The 20,461-nt window shown below is 43.8% G+C and overlaps 1 protein-coding gene across 1 annotated transcript in view; it reads left to right on the top strand.

Annotated features, from left to right (window-relative positions):
* Nucleotides 1–20,461, top strand: part of MTM1 (myotubularin 1) — a 411,360-nt gene that overhangs the window by 246,259 nt on the left and 144,640 nt on the right. Inside the window, exons 9-10 of the mRNA XM_069212406.1 lie at nt 1,040–1,228; nt 18,431–18,616. Coding sequence (XP_069068507.1) covers nt 1,040–1,228; nt 18,431–18,616 — 375 coding nt within the window. The remainder of the gene's footprint in view (nt 1–1,039; nt 1,229–18,430; nt 18,617–20,461) is intronic.

Raw genomic sequence — 20,461 nt, 5'->3', positions numbered from 1 at the left:
GGTGGTATTTTCTTATGATTTTAAAAATAGTCAGTGTGACCATCTGGTAGGCAGTTCAAGAACGCAGGACGGTCTGTTTATTTTTTTGGTGATAAAGACGATGGGGATGGGGCCAAGGGATGTCAGAGTAGATCTGACCAGAAATTGGATATTTAATGTAGGGGCAAGACAACAGATGGAATGAATTGCTAATCAGGATGACGAGAAGAGAGATGAGAGGTGCTGAGAGCCAAATGATTTGTCAGTGAATTATGGACTTTGGAATTTATCTGAGAAGTTTTCAAATAAATGCAACAGAAGTGAGCAAAGAAGTGAGTTCTGGTTTTTGTGAAACAAATTGATTTTGATTTTATTCACACAATTTTTTCTGCTTATCTGAAATTGGGACGCGTTCAGTAGAAATTGGCGCCTAATATATTTGGCTCAGGATTGATTACCACATGTGGCAAAACAGTTATCTTGCTGAGCCTATTAAAAAAGTGTATTGGTTCCCAGACCTTGAGTTTTTGTAACTCTGGCCCCAGTACTAAATGTCATTTTTGGTTTCCATAAACAAATTAAAAAGCTTTTTTTACATTGTGTGTAAGGACATATGGAATCTAGATTAGTTTAAAAAAAAAAACTTGATACAATTTAGCATCATTATTTTTCGCCTCTTCTGGACTTGATGGTGAATTTTCCTTTGTGATGTAGCAAACTGTTCTGCCACTGATGAAGGTTTGCCTTACTTCTTGATGGCTACAACATGGCACAGATTTCTCCCTTTGAACCTTTTCATAGTACTTCCCACTACAACTTCCGTAGACACTCCAACACATTCACTGCCTGCAGCCGTTTGTTAAATATACCAACCAGCGTTTGCTGCCTCACTGTTGTTGAATTCCACGTTTTTACTGCTGCGTAATTACAAGCTATGTAGTTATTATGTGTACAGAACCACATGGAATTAGGGGTGGGCGGAGGAGGTTGTTTATAAACAGTCCCAGAATGCAATGTTAATAATAATAAAGATATTGAACACTGTATGCTTTTTCATCAGGTGTTGTCGTGGATTCATCCAGAGAACCAATCTGTTATCATGCGTTGCAGTCAACCTCTTGTTGGAATGAGTGGGAAACGAAATCGAGAGGATGAGAAGTATTTAGATATTATAAGGGATGCAAATGGGAAAACTGCAAAACTAACCATATTTGATGCAAGGCCTAGCGTAAATGCTGTTGCCAATAAGGTAAGAGGTTTATTTTTATTTTTTTAAGTTTGGTAGCAAATGTAATAATGTACTTTGTGTGTTGGGAGGAATGCTTCCAAGGAAACAGCGATCAAACAAATGGGATGTGCTTATTAAAAGATGTAATTTAGAGGAAAGTGTGGGACTTTTCGGACTTGAAGTTTGAGTTAGAACTTCACGGATCATCCCCCCTCAGGTATCTATAGCTGAGATACACCATTTCCCTTATCTGAAAGACCTGTTAGAAATCTATGAGTAAAGCCTGTGAGAGGCAAACCTCACTGCCAGTGCTTTAGGAGACCAGAATAAATCCCTGAGATAGAAGTCTCTATCAACACTCCAAATCCATTTACAGTCTTATAGGCTGCTTGTGAGGCTGATGTTGGAGCCCCATCTGACAAAGATTTGGGTGCTGTGCTCACGTCTTCCTGTTTGCAGTATGTACCTGTCGACACTTGCCTCTCAGGCAGGCAGTATGTAGTAGCACTGCAGAGAAAAATGCGGACGTGACCCATTGTTTTGGCTAGATCTCATGGTTATATGCCCTTTCTAACCCTGGCTTACGTACTCTAGCTTTCCTTAACAGGACAGGGTATGTTAATGGTACTACCATGCACATAATATCTATCTGTTGTTGACGCTTTATTCTGTCTGTGCAATGAAGAAAGATCTGTGCTACTTCTGCTGCAGGAGTTGATGGTATTTAGTGCAATCTTTGCGAGGACGTCTGAAGCTGTTACTCCAAGACTTAACATCCAGTTGGAATATAAATAATTTCTGTACTTGGGTGTTAAGGTAGTGCCCATGGAAGAAAGGAAAACTCATTTATAACATTAGTGAGTTTCTTGTGGGATATCAGAGATAACAATCTAGTTTTTGACAACACTCCCACTCTCTGGCATGGCACAGGTACCAGAAACAAAGATGTTGTTATTAACCACGTTTCTTTATGTTCTTCAAAGCAAAATCTGCACTCATGCCACTCTAAACTCTTGAAGGAACAAGACCTGCTACTGAAGTTATTAATAAGGGCGGTGGAGTTAAGAAGGGTAGAATACGATTTTTTTTTTAAGCAGCTATATAAGAAGGGTGTTTTAGGTCTACCTGACGTCGAAATTTACTATGTCACTGCACAGGTGTGACATGCAGTAGAATAGCTTCAGAAGGGAATAAATTGGGCATTCAAGGGAGCATGCAATTGAGAACCGTTATGAGGCAGCAATGAAGAGCAGTATACTGAGAGTTTCCTTTTTTGATACTGCTGGTTGGTAAAACATGGCATAAGAGTATGAAAGTGATCATGAAAAGATCACCCTTCCTATTAGGAATGCCATTGTGTTGTCTGCTACCATTCAAAAAACAAGTGTGGGCAAAGCAATAGGTCTGGAGTTGTCTTGCCATCCTTTTGGCTTTGTTAGTGCTTGTTTGGTTTTGTTATGCCTTTTATCAAAGTTGTTTGTAGTATGTGTGGCTTTAAGTACACATGCTCTGCATACTCCTGCCATCTAGTGTTAATTTGGACATTTCAACTTGTTTTTTTTGTTTTGTTTTTATTGAAGACGATTCAAATCACACGATTCGCAGAGACTACTGCATTAGTCTACAGTCCACACAGGCACTAACTCCACCTTGCTTGGAATGTTTTTTCCGCCATCTGATTCAGGCATATTCTGCAAAGATTCTGAAATGGAAGAAGTCCTTGCACCTTTTCCACGCCTGCTTCACTTTGTGAGACCGATGACTTATATTAATCACTGCGCAATCGACTCTTCCAGAGGAACAAATCAAAATGTGCCTTCAAAAGGGTGCAATACAGCTTGTGCCCCCACATCAACAGGGAAAAGGTGTTTACTTGTGCTCCCTTAAACCAAAGAAGGAAAGCTCCCTTTGGCCTACTTTAGACATTTGGCCACAGAATCGGCATATCCTGTCGGAGCACTTCCACAGACAACCAATATGCCTCCCAGGGCTTTAGCAAGTGTCTGGTAGTGACTGCTCTTCTACACAGAGCATGCATTTTTCATACTTCTACGTCTGGCTGATCAAGAGCGGCAGCAGTACTTAGCTCACACTCAGGCAGTTCTCAACCTGCTCTACAACCTAGGGATTCTGAGCTTGATCTTAAACTCTGTTACAGGAAAAAAGCACATCTCAACCAGCGGAAAGAGCTCCACTCAGAAGTCCCCCACAGGTACTTCCAGTGGCGGGGAATTCCAGCCATAATCCTCTTTGCCACCTCAGCAAACACACAATGCCTAAGCTTTGCCTCTGGTTACCCATACTCACAGTCCAGAGGCAATGCACTACTGATGAATTGGTCAGGGATATTTGCTTATACTTTTCATTCTCTCTTTCTCCTCCTGTATGTGGTGAGGAAAATGAGACAGCTGTCTGGACCCTCAGCCTGGTGTTCTCACCCTGGTTGCCTCAACTTGGGCCACACATCGTTGGTACTCAGTGCTCATGGAGATGCCAATCAGTCTTACTGAAAGGATACCGATTAGGCCGTACCTTCTTGCACAACACCATGACCAAATCAAGCACCTGGATTCCGAACAGCTTAACCTAGCTATCTGGCACCGGAGACCTTAGAATTTGGCTACCTGCACTTTCATGAGGTTTCTATGTCTGTTTTGTGTGAGGCATGTAGGCACACTGTGTGAATGTTCTGCAGCCAAGTGGAATAGATTTGCCTACTACTGCATCTCCAGACACTTACACCCGTTCAAATTCAAAGCTCAAGATAACATCTGTTACTTATTGAACCTTAAGGTAGGTCTTTCATATATCTCCATCTGCCTCCACTTAGCCTCCGTGGCTGCATGCATGCAGAACACAGAATACTCATAACTTATCAGGATTCCTGTGGGTAATTTGTTTATGGAAGGACTTAGTAGGGGATACCCCCAAGAACATGTCAAGGCCCAGTATGGACCCATTATTTAGTTCTCACCTTGCTTATGGGGCTGACTTTTGACTCACTTCACTCATGCAACTTACTTGGAAAGTGGCCTTTCTAATAGCCATAACTTTGCTGCAGCATATAAATGTGTTACAAGCACTAACCATTCATTCATGTGCCGAAGATTAGAGCAGTCCTTAGAACCAATGTAAAGTTAACCAAACTATTGAGCTACCCATATTCTTCCCTAAACCTTATTCGGTAGCAGAAAGGGCTCTGTACACCTTAGACATCAAGAGGGCACTCAGGCATTACATTGACTGGACTAAGTCTGTTTTTGCCAAACTAACCAGCGCTTTGTAGCTTCTGCAAAATCCCACTAAGGTCACGCTATTGTCAAATGCATCCAAACATGCTCTGCCAAAGCTAAATGTGTACTCACTACACCTCCCAGGGTGCACTCTTCATATAATAAGAGGACCTTCATGGTATTCCTAGGTAGCATTGCAATAGCAGACCTGTGCAAGACTATGTGTTAACCACACCATTACAAAATATTTCTTTGTGGACATACTAGCCCTGCAGCGTTGGCAAGAAGTGTTAAGAGCATTATTCCAAAAACCTGCAACATCTGTCCACTAGCCACCATTTGAAAGAAACTTCTCTACTGTTGATGCAGAGTGCACATAGTTACAGTGACACATGCTCAGGGTTGTGTAATTCCTATTTCCCGATGCCCAGTACAGGTTTCTTTCTGTCTGGGACATGTCGATATGTCTCTTTTTGTCTGAAGGACACGTACGTGTGAAATTACGTTAAGTACAAGCAGCGGTGGCACTCTGGTGCTCACAGCCAATGAGAAATTCAGAGAGCAATCCTACCACTGTGGAAAAAATGTGAAGCCTTGTCATTGGCTAGATGTTGTTAATGGGCTCTAGTCTCAGATTGGCTAGTGGGAGTATCCCAAGCCCGCCCGAGGTAAAGCATTTCACACTAAGGGGAAGGCAGGCTGTATGCGGGTAGTGGGTGACTCATGTGGGATGAGAGAAGAACACAGCTACATCGGGGCCATTGTACCACTGTCTGGTAATAGGCTGAAAAGTGGGGCCAGAAGGGATAGACTCATGGGAGCCTCTGAAGCACCCTGGCTAATCTCCTTGCTCTTCCCCACGCCCTTTCTGGCTGCCCCTGGCATTGGATTTCCTTCCTACCGATATTTCTTTCCAACTCCTTAACGCCATTCCACTTATGAAAGCCATCTGTCACTGGCCCACTCATGCTGTCAAGCTGCTTATTTCCCTGTTCCTCAGCAAACAAAACAGAGGGGAGGGGGGTTAATCTCACCCACCAGGTTTTCTAATAGGAAGGAGAAGGTAAATCGCCAGACCTATGCTCTCTGTCTGCCCTCTATCAGCGGTAACAAAATCCATATATGTTTAAAAGTAAATAGTGCACATAACCACCCACAGCTTCCTCAAATCTGCAAGGTAAGTGCGACTGGTATGTAGATAATTTAAGTATACATTATCCGGATGGTAATAGCTGCATTGACATTGTCACTGCGACTGCTAATGAGCTCCTTTGACCCCAACCCCCAGATCCTTGTCAGTAATCACTGATTCTCTTCCAGGGGATCCTCATCAATAGTCATAAACATTGAATATTCCCACCCCCGTGCGGGGACCCGGGAGCATATGTAAAAACACACATGTATAAGTATGAAATATATATGAAAAGTTAACATTTTTGGTAGATAGTTTGCATACAAGAATCGTGTATAGCTGTGCATAATAGAAAATGCAGTCTATGTTGATAAACAGGCTAAAAATGCTTTATTTCTATGGAGTTTTTTTTTTTTTCTTTTCTTTTTTTTTAACATTAACACTCTCCATTAGAAATAAACTTTCTGAAGCCCAATTGGAAGACACAGACAATGGAAGCAACATCTCTGAAAAGAGAAAAAACTACATTGAAAATAACAGAGCATTATTAGCCAATAGGCTGCATGCAAGTTAATACAGCAGAACCAACAAATTTGGCACCGTGCCTTTAAGACCCTGAGCACTTCCAGTATCCCACCATGCCTCAGGGGTGAAGGTGAGGTGACAGTTGGTTCACAGTTAGGTCAGTTCTTTTTTCCGGCATCTTCTGAGAGGATCCTGGAGCATTGAGCTCATTTTTTTTTTAGTTTTTTCACAGAAAAATATTCTAAAACCTTGTTTTTTCCACCTTGGCTCGACGTCTTCACTTATTTATTTTCTGAGTGAAGGGACCTTTTCCTGTCTGGAAAATGCCTTCTCTTTTTGTGAAGTGCCCTTCCTGTGGGAAGAAGAAGGCCCAGTCGGATCCACACTCTGTCTGCATTGTGTGTTTGCCTCAGAGCCACTGCCCTGACACCTGCAGACATTGTAAAAACATGTCTAAGAGGACTTTGAAGGACAGAGAAAAGATTCAACTTCATGGACTTCGTGAGAGGCAGATAACATCATCCTCTTCTCTTCCCAGACCTTCTACAAGCCACTCATGAGCGACAGGCTAGATCGACGTCAGCAGGTAAGAAAATACCTGCTTGCTCCCCGACGACGACTCGAACGTCGTCGAACGATACGGCGTCGAAGCTCATCTCCCTCATCTGGATAGATCTCCATCGAAGGCAACCCACCGATTGACGTCGAGCCAGCACAGGAGTGCTCGTACGCCGTCGAAGGCATTTCAACCTCGACGGCAAGTAAGACGACGTCAAGGTCGAGGTTGCCGCATTGTGCGGAGCGGAGACATTCGCCGTCAGCAGCCCATCACTCGACGGCGAAGCATACGACGTCGAGTCGTACACATGGGAAGGACAGTTTGTCGCCGTCAAGGCGCTCAACGTCGAGACCTGAGCAGCCTATGGCACATTCGGCGGTACACAGGCCTCCTTCGACGTCAGTACACCACCAGTCTGGGCAACTGCCACCTGTCTCTCAATAAGGGGAGCATCAGCCGCAGTTAGCGGCACAACCACTGGCCGACAAGAATCTCACTCCACCAAGTCCACTGGTCTCTATAAGGAGTGGATCGTCCGGACGGTCAAGGGCCTCATCGCCAGGGCAAATCTCGCCCATAAATCTATTGCCTAGGTGGTTGGAGAGCCTTAACAAGACACCGGCTTCTCCAGACTCTCAGTACTCATGCATGAACTCACCGTCAGTGTCACTACCGAGAACACCTTCGCCAACGGCGCATACAGAGCGGGCTCGCTCTACGTCTCGCCAGTCTAACCCTAGGCCTCGACGCACTCCCACAAGATCTCTGGGCAGGTCACGCTCCCTAAGAAGGTCTAGGTCAAGGTCGCGCCATCAGCGGAGGACCCCTTTGTGGTCCACATCGTCGAGGTCTTCCATAAGAGGTTACTCCCCGACTCTGACAGACTCTCCACCGGCTAGAGTTTCCCCAGTGGATGATATAACAACCTTCAATGAGGAGCTGCTCAGAGGAGCTCAGAAGCTTAACATTGATGTTCCGGAGCCATCAACTTCCTCATCAGTGATATTCGAAACCTTGCAGCACAGAACAGCTTCCAGAAAGTTGTTACCACTGGTGCTTGGTCTCCTCCAGCCAACCATGAAGACTTTTCTGACACCAGCAAGCCTGCGTTCAGCTCCTGCTAGGATCCTGAAGAAGTACAAGGCCCCAGATCAGGATCCTTTATTTCTCAGGGCTGATCCACCACCAGACTCAGTCATTTTAGCCACAGCCCGCAAGACGCATTTGGTGGGGTCATCGTCAACTGTACCACCAGATAAGGAGAGCAAACATCTGGACTCTCTGGGTAGAAATATGTGTGGCATGTCGGTGTCAGTGATGGTCTCCATTGCCTCAGCACTCCTGGGCAGATATGATCGATCCCTCTGGGATTCTCTAAACAGATTTGCGGAAAAATTGCCTAGGGAGGACAGGCAGGATTTCCAAGAGATCCTTCAAGAGGGGAGTTTGGTGGCCAATCAAATCATCAGCGCGGCTGCAGACGGCGCAGACTTGGCAGCCCATGGATACGCGCATGGGGTTTGTGCAAGAAGGTCTTCCTGACTGAGGCTCACAGGGTTGAAGCAAGAGGCGAAATATCATATCATGAACCTTCCTTTTAACGGGAACTCGTTATTTGGTGCCCACACTGATGAGGAGATGGCACATATGAAGGCAGAAGTCGACACGATGAGGGCAGTCGGTCTAGAAAGACGGAAAGATTTTGGAAGGAGGTATAGACCTTACGACAGGCGCCCGTTCCAACAGAGGGTTCAAACCCCTCATTGGTCCCAGAGACCCCAGCAGAAACAAGGGCATCCTCTCTTTCAGTCTTGCAAGGCCGCAAGAGATCGAGGATCAAGCACACCTCAGCAGTCTACCCCCAAAACCCTCGGCAAGCAATGAGGGTTCACTTCCCTTAATTCTGTCCACCACTCCGGTTGGGGGAAGTATCACAGAGTTTGCTCACAAATGGCATGGCATAACAAGAGACAAATGGGTACTGTGCATTGTAGAGAATGGATACTCTCTTCTTTTCCGACACCCTCCACCTCATTTACCACCAAACGGATCAAAGTCTGCTCACATAGACTTACTACGCAAAGAAGTTCGCATCCTGTTAGAAAAAAGAGCGATAGAAAAGGTGCCAGCCGCTCAAAGGGGAACAAGAGTATATTCCCGATACTTTCTAGTAGCAAAAAACGGTCGAGAAGGAGTCTTCAGACCTATTCTAGACTTGAGGCTGCGCAACAAGTTCATCCAGAAGCAAAAATTCAGAATGCTGGCTCTTCATCAGATTTTCCCTCAGCTACATCGAGGAGACTGGATGTGCTCCATAGATCTGCAGGATGCGTACTTTCACATTCCGATTGTACCCAAACATCGAAAGTTCCTTCGGTTTGTGATAGCCTCTCAACACTATCAGTTCAGGGTGCTACCTTTCGGCCTCAAATCTGCCCCTCGCACATTCTACAAGTGTGTAGCAACGGTAGCGGCACGCTTAAGGAAGCAGAAGATCTTTTTATCCATACCTGGACGATTGGCTACTGAAAGCCTCCTGCCCAGAACAGGCGAAAAAACCTCTAAGCCTGGTCCTCAGTACTTTCCGCTCTCTAGGTCTGCAAGTCATCTTCCAAAAGTCCACTCTCATCCCAACTCAAACCCTCCACTACCTGGGGGCGATACTGAATACAAAGCTAGAAAAAGTGTATCCTTCGGAGGAACGACTATCATCAATAATGAGGAAGTGTCGCAATCTTCTTGGTTCCCCCGCACCTACGGTCAGTCAGGTGACATCTCTGTTGGGCTCCATGGACTCTTGCATTTTCATTGTCCCGAATGCCAGACTGCATATGAGACCTCTTCAAGAGAATCTAGAAGAGCAGTGGAATCAGCACACAGGCCAATGGGATGACAGGATACTTCTTCCTATCGGAGTACAGCAGTCATTGCAATGGTGGACGCACAGACATCACCTGTCAGTAGGGGTTCCGTTTCACCAATCAATTCCTTCCGACACTCTGGTAACGAATGCATCGCTACACTTCTGGGGGGCGCACCTAGGTTACCTTCAGGCTCAAGGCTTGTGGCCCAGCAAGGAGAAGACTTAGCACATCAACCTGCTGGAGCGCAGAGCGGTTCACCTGGCTCTCAAATCATTTGCACCATGGATTCAGGGAAATTCTCTGCTGGTACAGACGGACAATACAAGGACAATGTACTATCTAAACAAACAAGGGGGTACGAGATCCCGTCCCCTGTCTCGGGAATCTCAAACCATTTGGCACTGGCTGATAGCGAGAGGAATGTCTCTTACAGCGATCCATCTCCCAGGGCAACAAAACGTAGAGGCAGATTTCCTAAGAAGGACCCTAGCGGATGCTCACGACTGGGTTCTTCACAACGAAGTCGTAGAAGACATCTTCCTTCAGTAGGCTCAGCCTCAGTTAGATCCGTTTGCAGACGAAGTAAACAAAAAATGCCCAGACTTTGCGTCCAGGTTCTACCGTCCAGGGACTTGAGGGAATGCCCTGTTGATAGACTGGTCAGGGATATTTCTCTACGCTATTCCACCGATCTCCCTGATACCAGCGGAGATCAACAAACTCTACAGGTCCAACACAAGGATGATACTCATAGCCCCACAATGGCCTCGACAATTCTGGTACACAGATCTTCTCCAGTTGTCAGAGCAGCCGCACAGGAGGCTGCCTTGCTGACTGGATCTCCTTTGCAGGCTAGGAGGCAAGATTCTTCACCCCAACCTTCCCTCTCCGAGCTTGACGGCATGGGTCCTGAATTCCTGCAGTATGGGCATCAAAGGAATGTAAGAAAATTTTGAAGGAGTCCAGAAGGCCTTCCACGCAACGCTCCTACGCGTTTAAGTGGAAGAGATTCTACTTGTGCTGTCGACAGCAGGGTCATAATCCTATTCTGGCTCAGGAGGAGGTCATATTGTCTTACCTGCTCCATCTGGCGAAATCAGGTCTACAGTTTTCCTCTATTAAGGTACATTTATCTGCCATTACAGCTTATCGTAAATCGCCCTCTCAGAAATCCTTCTTTACCATGCCAGTAGTTAAGGATTTCTTAGAAGGCTTGAAGAAAGTTTTTCCACCCATTCGAAGACCCTCATCTCCATGGGAATTGAACATAGTGTTGTCTAAACTCATGGCCCCTCCTTTTGAACCTATCCACAAAGCTTCCTTGCAACACCTTATGTGGAAGACCGCTTTTCTCGTAGCCATTACTTCGGCTAGGAGGGTCAGTGAGATCCAGGCTTTGTTCTCCAGAGAACCGTACACGGTTTTCCATGATAATAGAGTTGTCCTGAGAACTTACCGATGGTGGTGTCGGATTTTCACATTAATCAGACTATATCGCTCCCAACGTTTTTCCCCAATCCGGATAGTCCGGCGGAGAAAGCTTTGCACTCCCTGGATCTTAAGAGAGTGCTAAAAGTTTACCTGGATAAGACCAAATTGATTAGACGATCTGACCACCTGTTTGTAAACTATGGACACATGAGGACAGGTGATGCTGCCTCAAAACTATTTATTTCCAGATGGATAGTCTCATGTATTGTAACTGCATGTCAATTGGCTAACAAACAGTTATCGGCTAGGCCTAAGGCTCATTCAACAAGAGGAAAAGCAGCTACTGCTGCCCGCCTTAACAACGTTCTGAGATCTGTAAGGCCGCTACATGGAGATCTGTACATACGTTTACTAGGCATTACTGTTTAGATTCGGATGCCAAAGCAGACACACAAGTTGGTCAAGCTTTTCTGAGAAATGTATTTGCATAGTATGTTTTTTTCTGCACTTCTATTATATAGTACGCAGAGGTAAAGGATGGTCTTGCTAATCTATTCAATGTTTATGACTATTGATGAGGATCCCCTGGAAGAGAAGGATAAGTTACTTACCTGTAAATCCTAGTTCTCTTCCAGGGGTATCCTCATCACAGTCATAAACAACCCACCCACCTCCCCGGATGCGAGTCTTCTAGAAGTGCAGTAGAGACCCTCTATCTAATCTATAGAGTTGTGTCAAGGTAAAAAAAAAAGTACTGACCTAACTGTGAACCAACTGTCACCTCACCTTCACCCCTGAGGCATGGTAGGATACTGGAGGTGCTCAGGGTTTTAAAGGCACGGTGCCAAATTTGTTGGTTCTGCTGTATTAACCTGCATGCAGCCTATTGGCTAATAATGCTCTGTTATTTTCAATGTAGTGTTTTCTCTTTTCAGAGGTGTTGCTTCTATTGTCTGTGTCTTCCAATTGGGCTTCAGAAAGTTTTTTATTTCTAATGGAGAGTGTTAATGTTTAAAAAAAAAAAAAAAAAAAAAATAGAAATAAAGCATTTTTAGCCTGTTTATCAACATAGACTGCATTTTCTATTATGCAAATGTATACATGATTCTTGTATGGAAACTTTCTACCAAAAATGTAAATTTTTCATATATATTTCATACTTATACATGTGTGTTTTTACCTATGCTCTGGGGTCCCCGCACGGGGGTGGGAATATTCAATGTTTATGACTTTGATGAGGATACGAATAGAGAACTAGGATTTACAGGTAAGTAACTTATCCATCCATGGCCTTTGCAGTCAGTTTCACATTTAATAGCTGTTAAAGGCGCTGTGTTATAATGTACTATGCGATGTTGCTTTAAGTTTCAATGCAGAAACGTTCTTTTGGAATGTGTGTTTATGACCTTGCGGTTTTTCCAAGGCAGTTGCAATGTAACTGGGCTTCAGGAGGAGCCGCGTTTGTCCTATGACAATAAATCTACATTCAGCTTCTCAAAAATGACCATTTCCCTCGTCAGCGTCATTACTCCATTTTGTCGATGAGCCAGGGCGCTGTACCTGTCACATCATGACGCTGTTGCATGTAGGACAAAACGCGCTCCGTGGTAGAAGTTAACTACCGAACCGGACCTGCGTGATCAGAGCTCGGTGGAAGAGGCACATCGGAGGCAGCAGAAGGAGCAACGCCAGTCGCAATTTGGCTTGTTACGGATGAGAGAGGTGATATCTTTCCCGATCGATACTTCAAGTGCATGCATTGCCAACGTTGCTTAGTTTCTATAGTTGTTTACCTACAGTGTCATGGCAACGCGGTAGCTGCGCGTGTGTCCAAGCTGGTAGCTGCGCGTATGCCAAGCTCGTGCAGATTCTCTTGCTTCCCCATTTCAGACTGGATTGGCACTTCCCACGCAACCTTTATTTTAGAGGAAAGGCCGATAGGAGTGTAGTTTTCTGTGTGTTGTGAAAACTAAAATAGGACTTTGAAGCTGCTTCAGAAAAGGTGTATGAAAGTGTTTACAACACTGTTACAACTATTATTAGTTTCATTTAGAGAACTGTAATGGCTTCCTCCATAAATTTACCTCCTACCTTTTTGGATGAACATGGTCAACCAGCCATTCAGTGGGAGGAGTGGATAGATATTTTTGAGAATTATTTGATAGAATTGGATGGGCAAAACTTTTCACCCCAAAGGAAAAAAGCATTATTATTAAGTACTATTGGCAAGGAAGCACATCATATATTCAAATAAGTACCTGAAATTGGGGATGATGATGGACAACCTTTACAGGATGAATTTGAAGAAGCAAAGCCATGCATGGAGAAGAGGTTTTCTAAGGAAGAGAATATTGTTATATTACGATATAAGTTTTATACCAGACCCCAGAGAGAAGGAGAGTCACTAGACGACTTTATTTCAAGTTTATGTGAACTTTCAGTGAAGTGCAGGTTTGGTCCAATGATGGATGAGCTGATTCATGACCAGCTTATCGTGCATTGTCATAGCTCAGGAGTGGTTATGGGCGGCAAAGAATTCATCCCTCAAGGATGCAATAACAATAGCCAAAATAGTTGAGGAGTCGGTGCTCCATATGAAAGAGATCAGCAAAAAAGACAATATCTCAAGAGAAGGCGATGTAGCACTTATATCGAAAAAAGGTACCACTCCTAAATATGGTGGTCCTATCAGTAAACAGGTTGTAAAAGAGGTCAAACCTGCAAAACTTAGTGTGCTCTAGGTGTGGTAGCTCATCTCACACCAGTGAAGCCAAATGGTGATTTGCGTTAAGCCAGGATTGTAGAAAGTGTGGCCGCAAAGGGCATTTTGCACAAATGTGCAAAGACGGGTACAGAATACGTGTAGCTGCAACTGAATCTCCTTTCTTCTCCTCCTCCTTTTTTCCTCCTTTCTTCTCCTTTCTCCTTCTCCTTTCTTCTCCTTCTTTCTCCTCCTTTCTTCTCATTTCTCCTTCTTCATACTCCTTTCTTTTCTCCTTTCTCCTCCTCCTTTCTTCTCCTTCTCCTGCTCCTTTCTTCTCCTTTCTCCTTCCTCTTTTTCCTCCTTTATTTTCTTTTCTCCTTCTCCTCCTCCTCCTTTCTTTCTCCTTCCTTCTCCTTTCTCCTGCTCCTTTCTTCTCCTTTCTCCTTCTCCTCCTCCTCCTCCTTTCTTCTCCTTTCTACTTTCTCCTTCATCGGAAGGGCAATTTTCAGGAGTGACCCTAAATACTAGATCTAGGGGTGTTACAGAGGGCAGTAGCCAGTGGCTACAGCCTTCCTGTGCCTACTCCCTAGCTCTGGACATCCTAGGAGTGGTCCTAGCTGCAGTGGTCACTCCTCCTTGATTTTCCTAATTTTCCCGCCAGACCTGCTGCCAAAAGTGGAGCTTTTCCTGGGAGTGGGCATGTCCACTAGTTTGAGTGCCCTGGGGCAGTGCAACAGGAGGCTTGAGCCTTTGAGGCTGGCCACCAAGTGTTGCAGCTCCTGCAGCTGGGAGGTGTGAAGCACTTCCACCCAGAGCAGGCTTTGTTCCTGTCCCTAGAGAGCACAAAGGCTCTCACCCCAGGGGGTGTCAGAACCTTGTCTAGTAGTGGCAGGCTGGCACAGACTAGTCAGCCTTACACTGAAGGGTTAGGTGAAATACAGAGGGCATCTCTAAGATGCCCTCTTTGCATTTCTCGATACATCCAACACTGGCATCAGTGTGGGATTTTTGAGCTGGAAAGTTTGATACTAATCGTCCCAGTCTTCAGTGAAGCCATCATGTAGCTGTGGAGTTCGTAATGACGAACTCCCAGGCCATGTACTTAATATGACCACACTGCACATACAATGTCTAAGAATTAACTTAGACACTGTAGGGGCATATTGCTCATACAGCTGTGCCCTCACCTGTGGTATAGTGCACCCTGCTTTAGGGCTGTAAGGCCTGCAAGATGGGTGACTTACCTATGCCACAGGCAGTGGTTTGTAGGCATGGCACCCAGAGAGGGATGCCATGTTGAGTTTACCTTTTTCTCCCCATCAGCAAACACAAGCTGCAATGGCAGTGTGCATGTGTTTGGTGAGGGGTCCTGTAGGGTGGCATAATACATGCTGAAGCCCTTAGGGACCCTTCCTGGCCCTTGGTACCGTTAGTACCTTTTACAAGAGACTTAGCTGTGAGCCAGGGTGTGCCAATTGTGGGAGCAATGGTACAGTTTAGGGAAAGAGCACTAGTGCTGGGGACTGGTTAGCAGGATCCCAGCACACACTCAGTCATGTTAGCCTCAACATCAGGCAAAACGTGGGGGGTAACCATGCCAAAAGGGGCCCTTTCCCACACAAGTGACTTGAGAAGTTTAACCTCAACATGTTCCCCTTTAAGAATTGTTTTTTGTTGCTCTTGCACACGAAGAGCTTTAAAGGTATAAATAGGTATGTCTATCCATGTTAGGATTTTAGGGTAAGAGGCACTTTGTACATTTGGGTGATAAGCATTCTTAGGCCTACTGTAATTGTGTGTGTGGGGGGCAGAGTTTACAGTGCATTTTGGAAGTGGTAGAATTTGTTGATAAAGTCTTTAAACTGTGTTGCTTTATTTTATGGCACTTGTCATTCTCAGAGGAGATAATTTGTTTTCAGGTGTATGCATTGGGCTGATTATGGCTTAGGAAGATTGGGCCACTGGGTTGTCCCATATTACTTTTTCTTGGAATATAAATGGTCTCCAAGACCAGATGAAGCAGGGCATTGCTCACCTTCTTACTAGAGGTAAACCCATCTTGGGCAAAGAAGACTCTTTGTCCTGGGCAACTGATGATAGTTTGTACAGACGACAAGATAGCTCTTATTATCGTGGGTTTCACAAAGGAATTCTCTTGGGAACAAACAAACACACGCACACCACACACATACACCCCACGCCACACACATACACCCCACACCACACACATACACCCTACACATACACTCCATACACACACCCACACCCCCGTTGTGTTTAGGAAATAGATTGACCTGATGGCCACTGCGCAGTAGTTGCTGGAAATCAGGGGTTTGCCAAGATCAGTGGTTTGTGTATATGCTCTTTGTAGCAAGGATTATGGGAAAGTTAGGTGCCTCAGAACATATGCTCATAATAGGGGCAACTTTATTGACATCTTAGATATCAATCAGGATCAAGCCTACGCGTTGCAATGACTCATAGGACTCGTCACATTTACTATTGCACAGGGCCTGAGAGATGTATGTTGGCAGGCGCACACTGCAAACACGTGGTAATCCTCTAATACATCGTCTACAGTAGATTTTTCCTTTCTGTTACTGATTAATTCCAGGTAGAAACCATAGGGTTTATGGCTAGATGGATCTGTGACCAATATTCCCTACTGCTGTCTAGGGGAGGGCAGTGTGAGATGAGGGGATAATTGTGGCAGCTGAACACATGGGACCATCCGAAGAATAGTCAACCAGATGGCAGAGGCGGCCTCATTACTTTTGGGAAAACAAGGATACAACTGACATTCAGATTACCCTTTGAGAGGCTCATAAAACAGTTTATTTCTCATAGAAGTGGGCCAATGTTTTGCCAGGACATGCATATAGTACTTACAGGTCTTATGTAAGTGGTTACTTATTCTTCCAAGAGATGGTGGCTGTCTAGCACAGCTCCACAGAGGTTTAACCTTGAGGGGTGTAATTCTCTGTGTGCATTTTCAATCTTCCATGCCTTGTGAATACCACTCACATTTGTCCTTGGATCCCTAAAGCTGAAATTATAGTTTGCTTGTGTTGAGTGGGTGCCAACTGTTTTGCATCCAGAAAGTTAGTGGGAAACCATGGTAAACTATTTTTGAGTGTTTAGAAAGGCCACACAGTTAATAGTATCAAAGTCAACATTGAGGCTCGAAAGGTTCTTCTGCACCCTTATACGCCATCTCAAGCATTCTGTCCCAAACATCTACTAGTCGCTGTGCTCCAGTGAGGCCTGAAACAGGACTCGTGACCCTAGAGTGAACCGTAAGACTCAATATGGCAGTTCTAAATCTCTGTGATGATCAATGCCACTATTGAGATTATCTTCTTAGGAAGGGTTGAGTGAGCAGGATCAGTGGGACAATGTATTGGCTTCATTGCTTTATAAATACCCCTGATCTTGTTTTGAGTTACTCAAGCCTACAGTAATTAGCATAGAGACTTAAGGAGTATGTACCTCCATCACCCCAATCTAATTCCCCAACCCTATACTGCATGATGCCTTCCTTTATCAAGGAGACTTTAGGTGCAAATAAATCTTATGTGGTAATGGCAGTCTATGAGCTATAAGGGGACTCCACAGGTACTCTGTCCGTAAACACTTTTGTTATAAAATATTTCACACTTCCCAGGAATGATTGCTTGTTGCTTCAGCTTTCACATTACAATAGACTTTTTCAGTGTCACATCTAAACTGCATGTAAAGGAAATTTACGTATTCTGATTCCACAAAAGATTTCTTCAGACTGTACTATTGAATATTGTGGTACAAGAATATTGAGGGCAGAATATTGAGGGGCAAAATACTAAAGGTAAGTGCATATAGGGATTATAGATGTATTATTCCTAGCTCCACTTCTGTGTACCATAAATATATATGTACTGCATCAGTACATATATATCTGGAATTAGGTATTGAAAATGTAGGCATGTTTACATGATATTTTTTTCGATATTGCGTCCAGTCAATTTTCTGGGTGCACAACATTTTCTCCATTTCACTGTAGTGGCTACAAGAAGCACCTTAACTACATTCAGCTCTCCATTAAAACCTCCTTGAGAGGAGTTGAGCGGTCTCATACTTTCTACAACCTTCCTATATAAATGAAGCCATGCCTGAGCTGAGGTTGGTGAATGTGTTTTGAAAAAATCAGTAAGTAGGGCATCCACTATTTCAGACAACCTCTTTTTGTCTTGTTGTAATGAATGGAATGTTAACATGCTTACAGCTTTCAGCATGCTGAACCCATCTCTTTGTGTAATTTATTAATTTAACATTTGGTTTGGTTGTTAGTTTTCTTTGCTTTTTTTCAGTGCTAGGGAGGTATGTTCTGTTTTGCTCTGCCTGCTTCCTGATTTATGTGTGATGTCATGAAATGTGATACAATGTGAGGGTATTTGTATGGCTTTTGGGCAGAATGAATTTATCTGAGCATCTGCTACCACCCTTCTGGTGTGATCCATAGACATATTACTTAAATGCAGCTCTGTGTCTGACAGCTGTAAATGCATGTCTGAAATAGGCCAATTGGTTCAAACTCCTTTCCCTTTCACATTGTAACAGGACAGGGTATTTGTGTTTGTACAGAATACAGTCTCTTCGGTGCTTAGCAGTTGTTGTGATGATCAGTAAAGAGGATTGATGGTAAATAATCACAGAGAAATGCATGTGAATGTAAAATTTTTAAAACTATAGATACTTGTTTCCAAAGTAAATTTTTGGGTTTCTTTGTTTATTTTCAGGCAACTGGTGGAGGATATGAGAGCGATGATGCGTATCCCAATGCAGAACTTTGTTTTTTGGACATACACAATATTCATGTTATGAGAGAATCGTTAAAAAAACTAAAAGATATTGTTTATCCTAATGTAGAAGAATCCCATTGGTTATCCAGCCTGGAATCAACTCATTGGTTGGAACATATCAAGGTGGGGAGAAGCGCAGGTTTTAGGAAGCCTGTATAAATGATTGTAAAGGATGTGTGTCTTCTGCTTTTTTAATTTTACATTTAGCATCTTATACAATATGTCAAAATTGTTACTGCATAGGGTTGATACAGCCAGCGTCTTTTACAGCTATTCCTTATCCTTAGTTTCTTTTTTTTTTGTTAAATAGAAAATGTGATCATTTTGATGGTCAAATGTTTATTTTCTCTGTAAATTCTTAGTCTTCTGTCTCGCACATAGAGACTGGGGAGTGCCTGGGGTTTGAGGCATCAAACAGATGAAAACAACATATAAATCCAGAACTGAATTTAAGAACTCTTCCACAAGCGAACGGTTTCAAGTCTTTGTTGCATCTACCAAGATGACAGCAATATAACATACACACCAGGTCAAGACCTCCTATCAACTGCCTCCCTCAGCTGCTACGGGCACCCCAACATTCCACCTGATGTCATAGTAATTATGGGGCCAGTATTGAACACTTTACAACTCAGCTTCCTCTTATAGATTGAACAAATAATGAATCAGAGAAAATAGAAGGGTGCCCTTGAAAAATGAAGAAAAAACAACCCTTAAGGGGAACAGTAAGGTACAGGTTGAGGAAATATAAGAGATTAATAGGTGCATGGATATACAATAGTGCTCAACAAATTACAAGAAAACAAAAGATCAAAAACAAAAGTTAAGAGAAATAGCAAGCTATATGAATATGCACAAATTGTTCTAAAATGTTCATGGAAAGCAACAGAAAATAGCACCAATTAATACAAACTCCTATGTTGACTGAGAAGTCCACCACACTACTTAGAAATGGTGTGGCTACATCAAAACAAGTTAAAGTAGGTCACTATGTCAAAACATAATCGTTAAAGTGAGATAGTTTCACCCTTGATCATAAGCTTTTCCGTGAGCTATGTCCACTCTCAGATTCCAACCCTTTCCTCCCCAAACTTTCTATCTGTCACCACCTCTGGTATCAGTATTGTATTTTGACAATCGCGACATGCTCCACACTTCAACACCACTCAAAACAACCATGTTCCTTTTGACCTCTTCAATTTCTTCAGGCCCCATATATCTGGATTCCCCTTTTTAAATCGAACCTGGAATTTAAATATATACAACTCACCCACCTTCCATTTGCTTCGATGTGCACAATGTTTGTCGTCAAAACATCTCTTGTATTTCTCCTGATGACTCTTTACCTTATCAGAAAGCACATACCTCTCTTCTCCTCTTATGTTTAGCCACATGGGATTTAGCTTAGAACCAGCCACTCCCCCCTTGAGAGACTGGACTGCGGAAATCACAGTTATACTGTTAGGTGCATTGCAGTTTGCCCAAAGCTTTTCTCGGAGAACCACTTTAAGCAAACCCTTGTTGTCCAAAGCAGTCTGAACTCTTGCCCTCACTATCTGGGTCATCCTTTCTACTAAACCATTCGCCTGGGGTGCATAGAGGGCAGTACAGAAATAAACAATGGACAAATCACTAAGAAAATCTTTCATCTCTTGGGAGACAAACTGGATGCCATTATCTATCACAATATTTTTGGGGACCCCTTCACATGCAAACACATGTCCTAAAACTCCCAATACATTTTTTTTGGTAACTGAACTTGGGAAACAGGCTGTAACCCATCTGGAGGTGTAGTCTACTAACACCAAAACACACCTCTCACTAGTTGATAGCAGTTCAAATGGCCCAATCAGATCCAAACCCAGTTTGCACCAAGGCTTATTTTGCACCTTCACAGGAGACAAGGAGGATGTGCTAGGAGACCTGGACTTATCATTTCCAGCACACTACAGTCTCTCACCACTCCTT

This window comes from Pleurodeles waltl, chromosome 2_1 (genome assembly GCF_031143425.1).
Source record: "Pleurodeles waltl isolate 20211129_DDA chromosome 2_1, aPleWal1.hap1.20221129, whole genome shotgun sequence".
In the NCBI taxonomy this organism is placed as follows: Eukaryota; Metazoa; Chordata; class Amphibia; order Caudata; family Salamandridae; genus Pleurodeles; species Pleurodeles waltl.
Note: the sequence above shows the minus strand (reverse complement) of the source record. Positions and strands in the feature narration are given on the sequence as shown.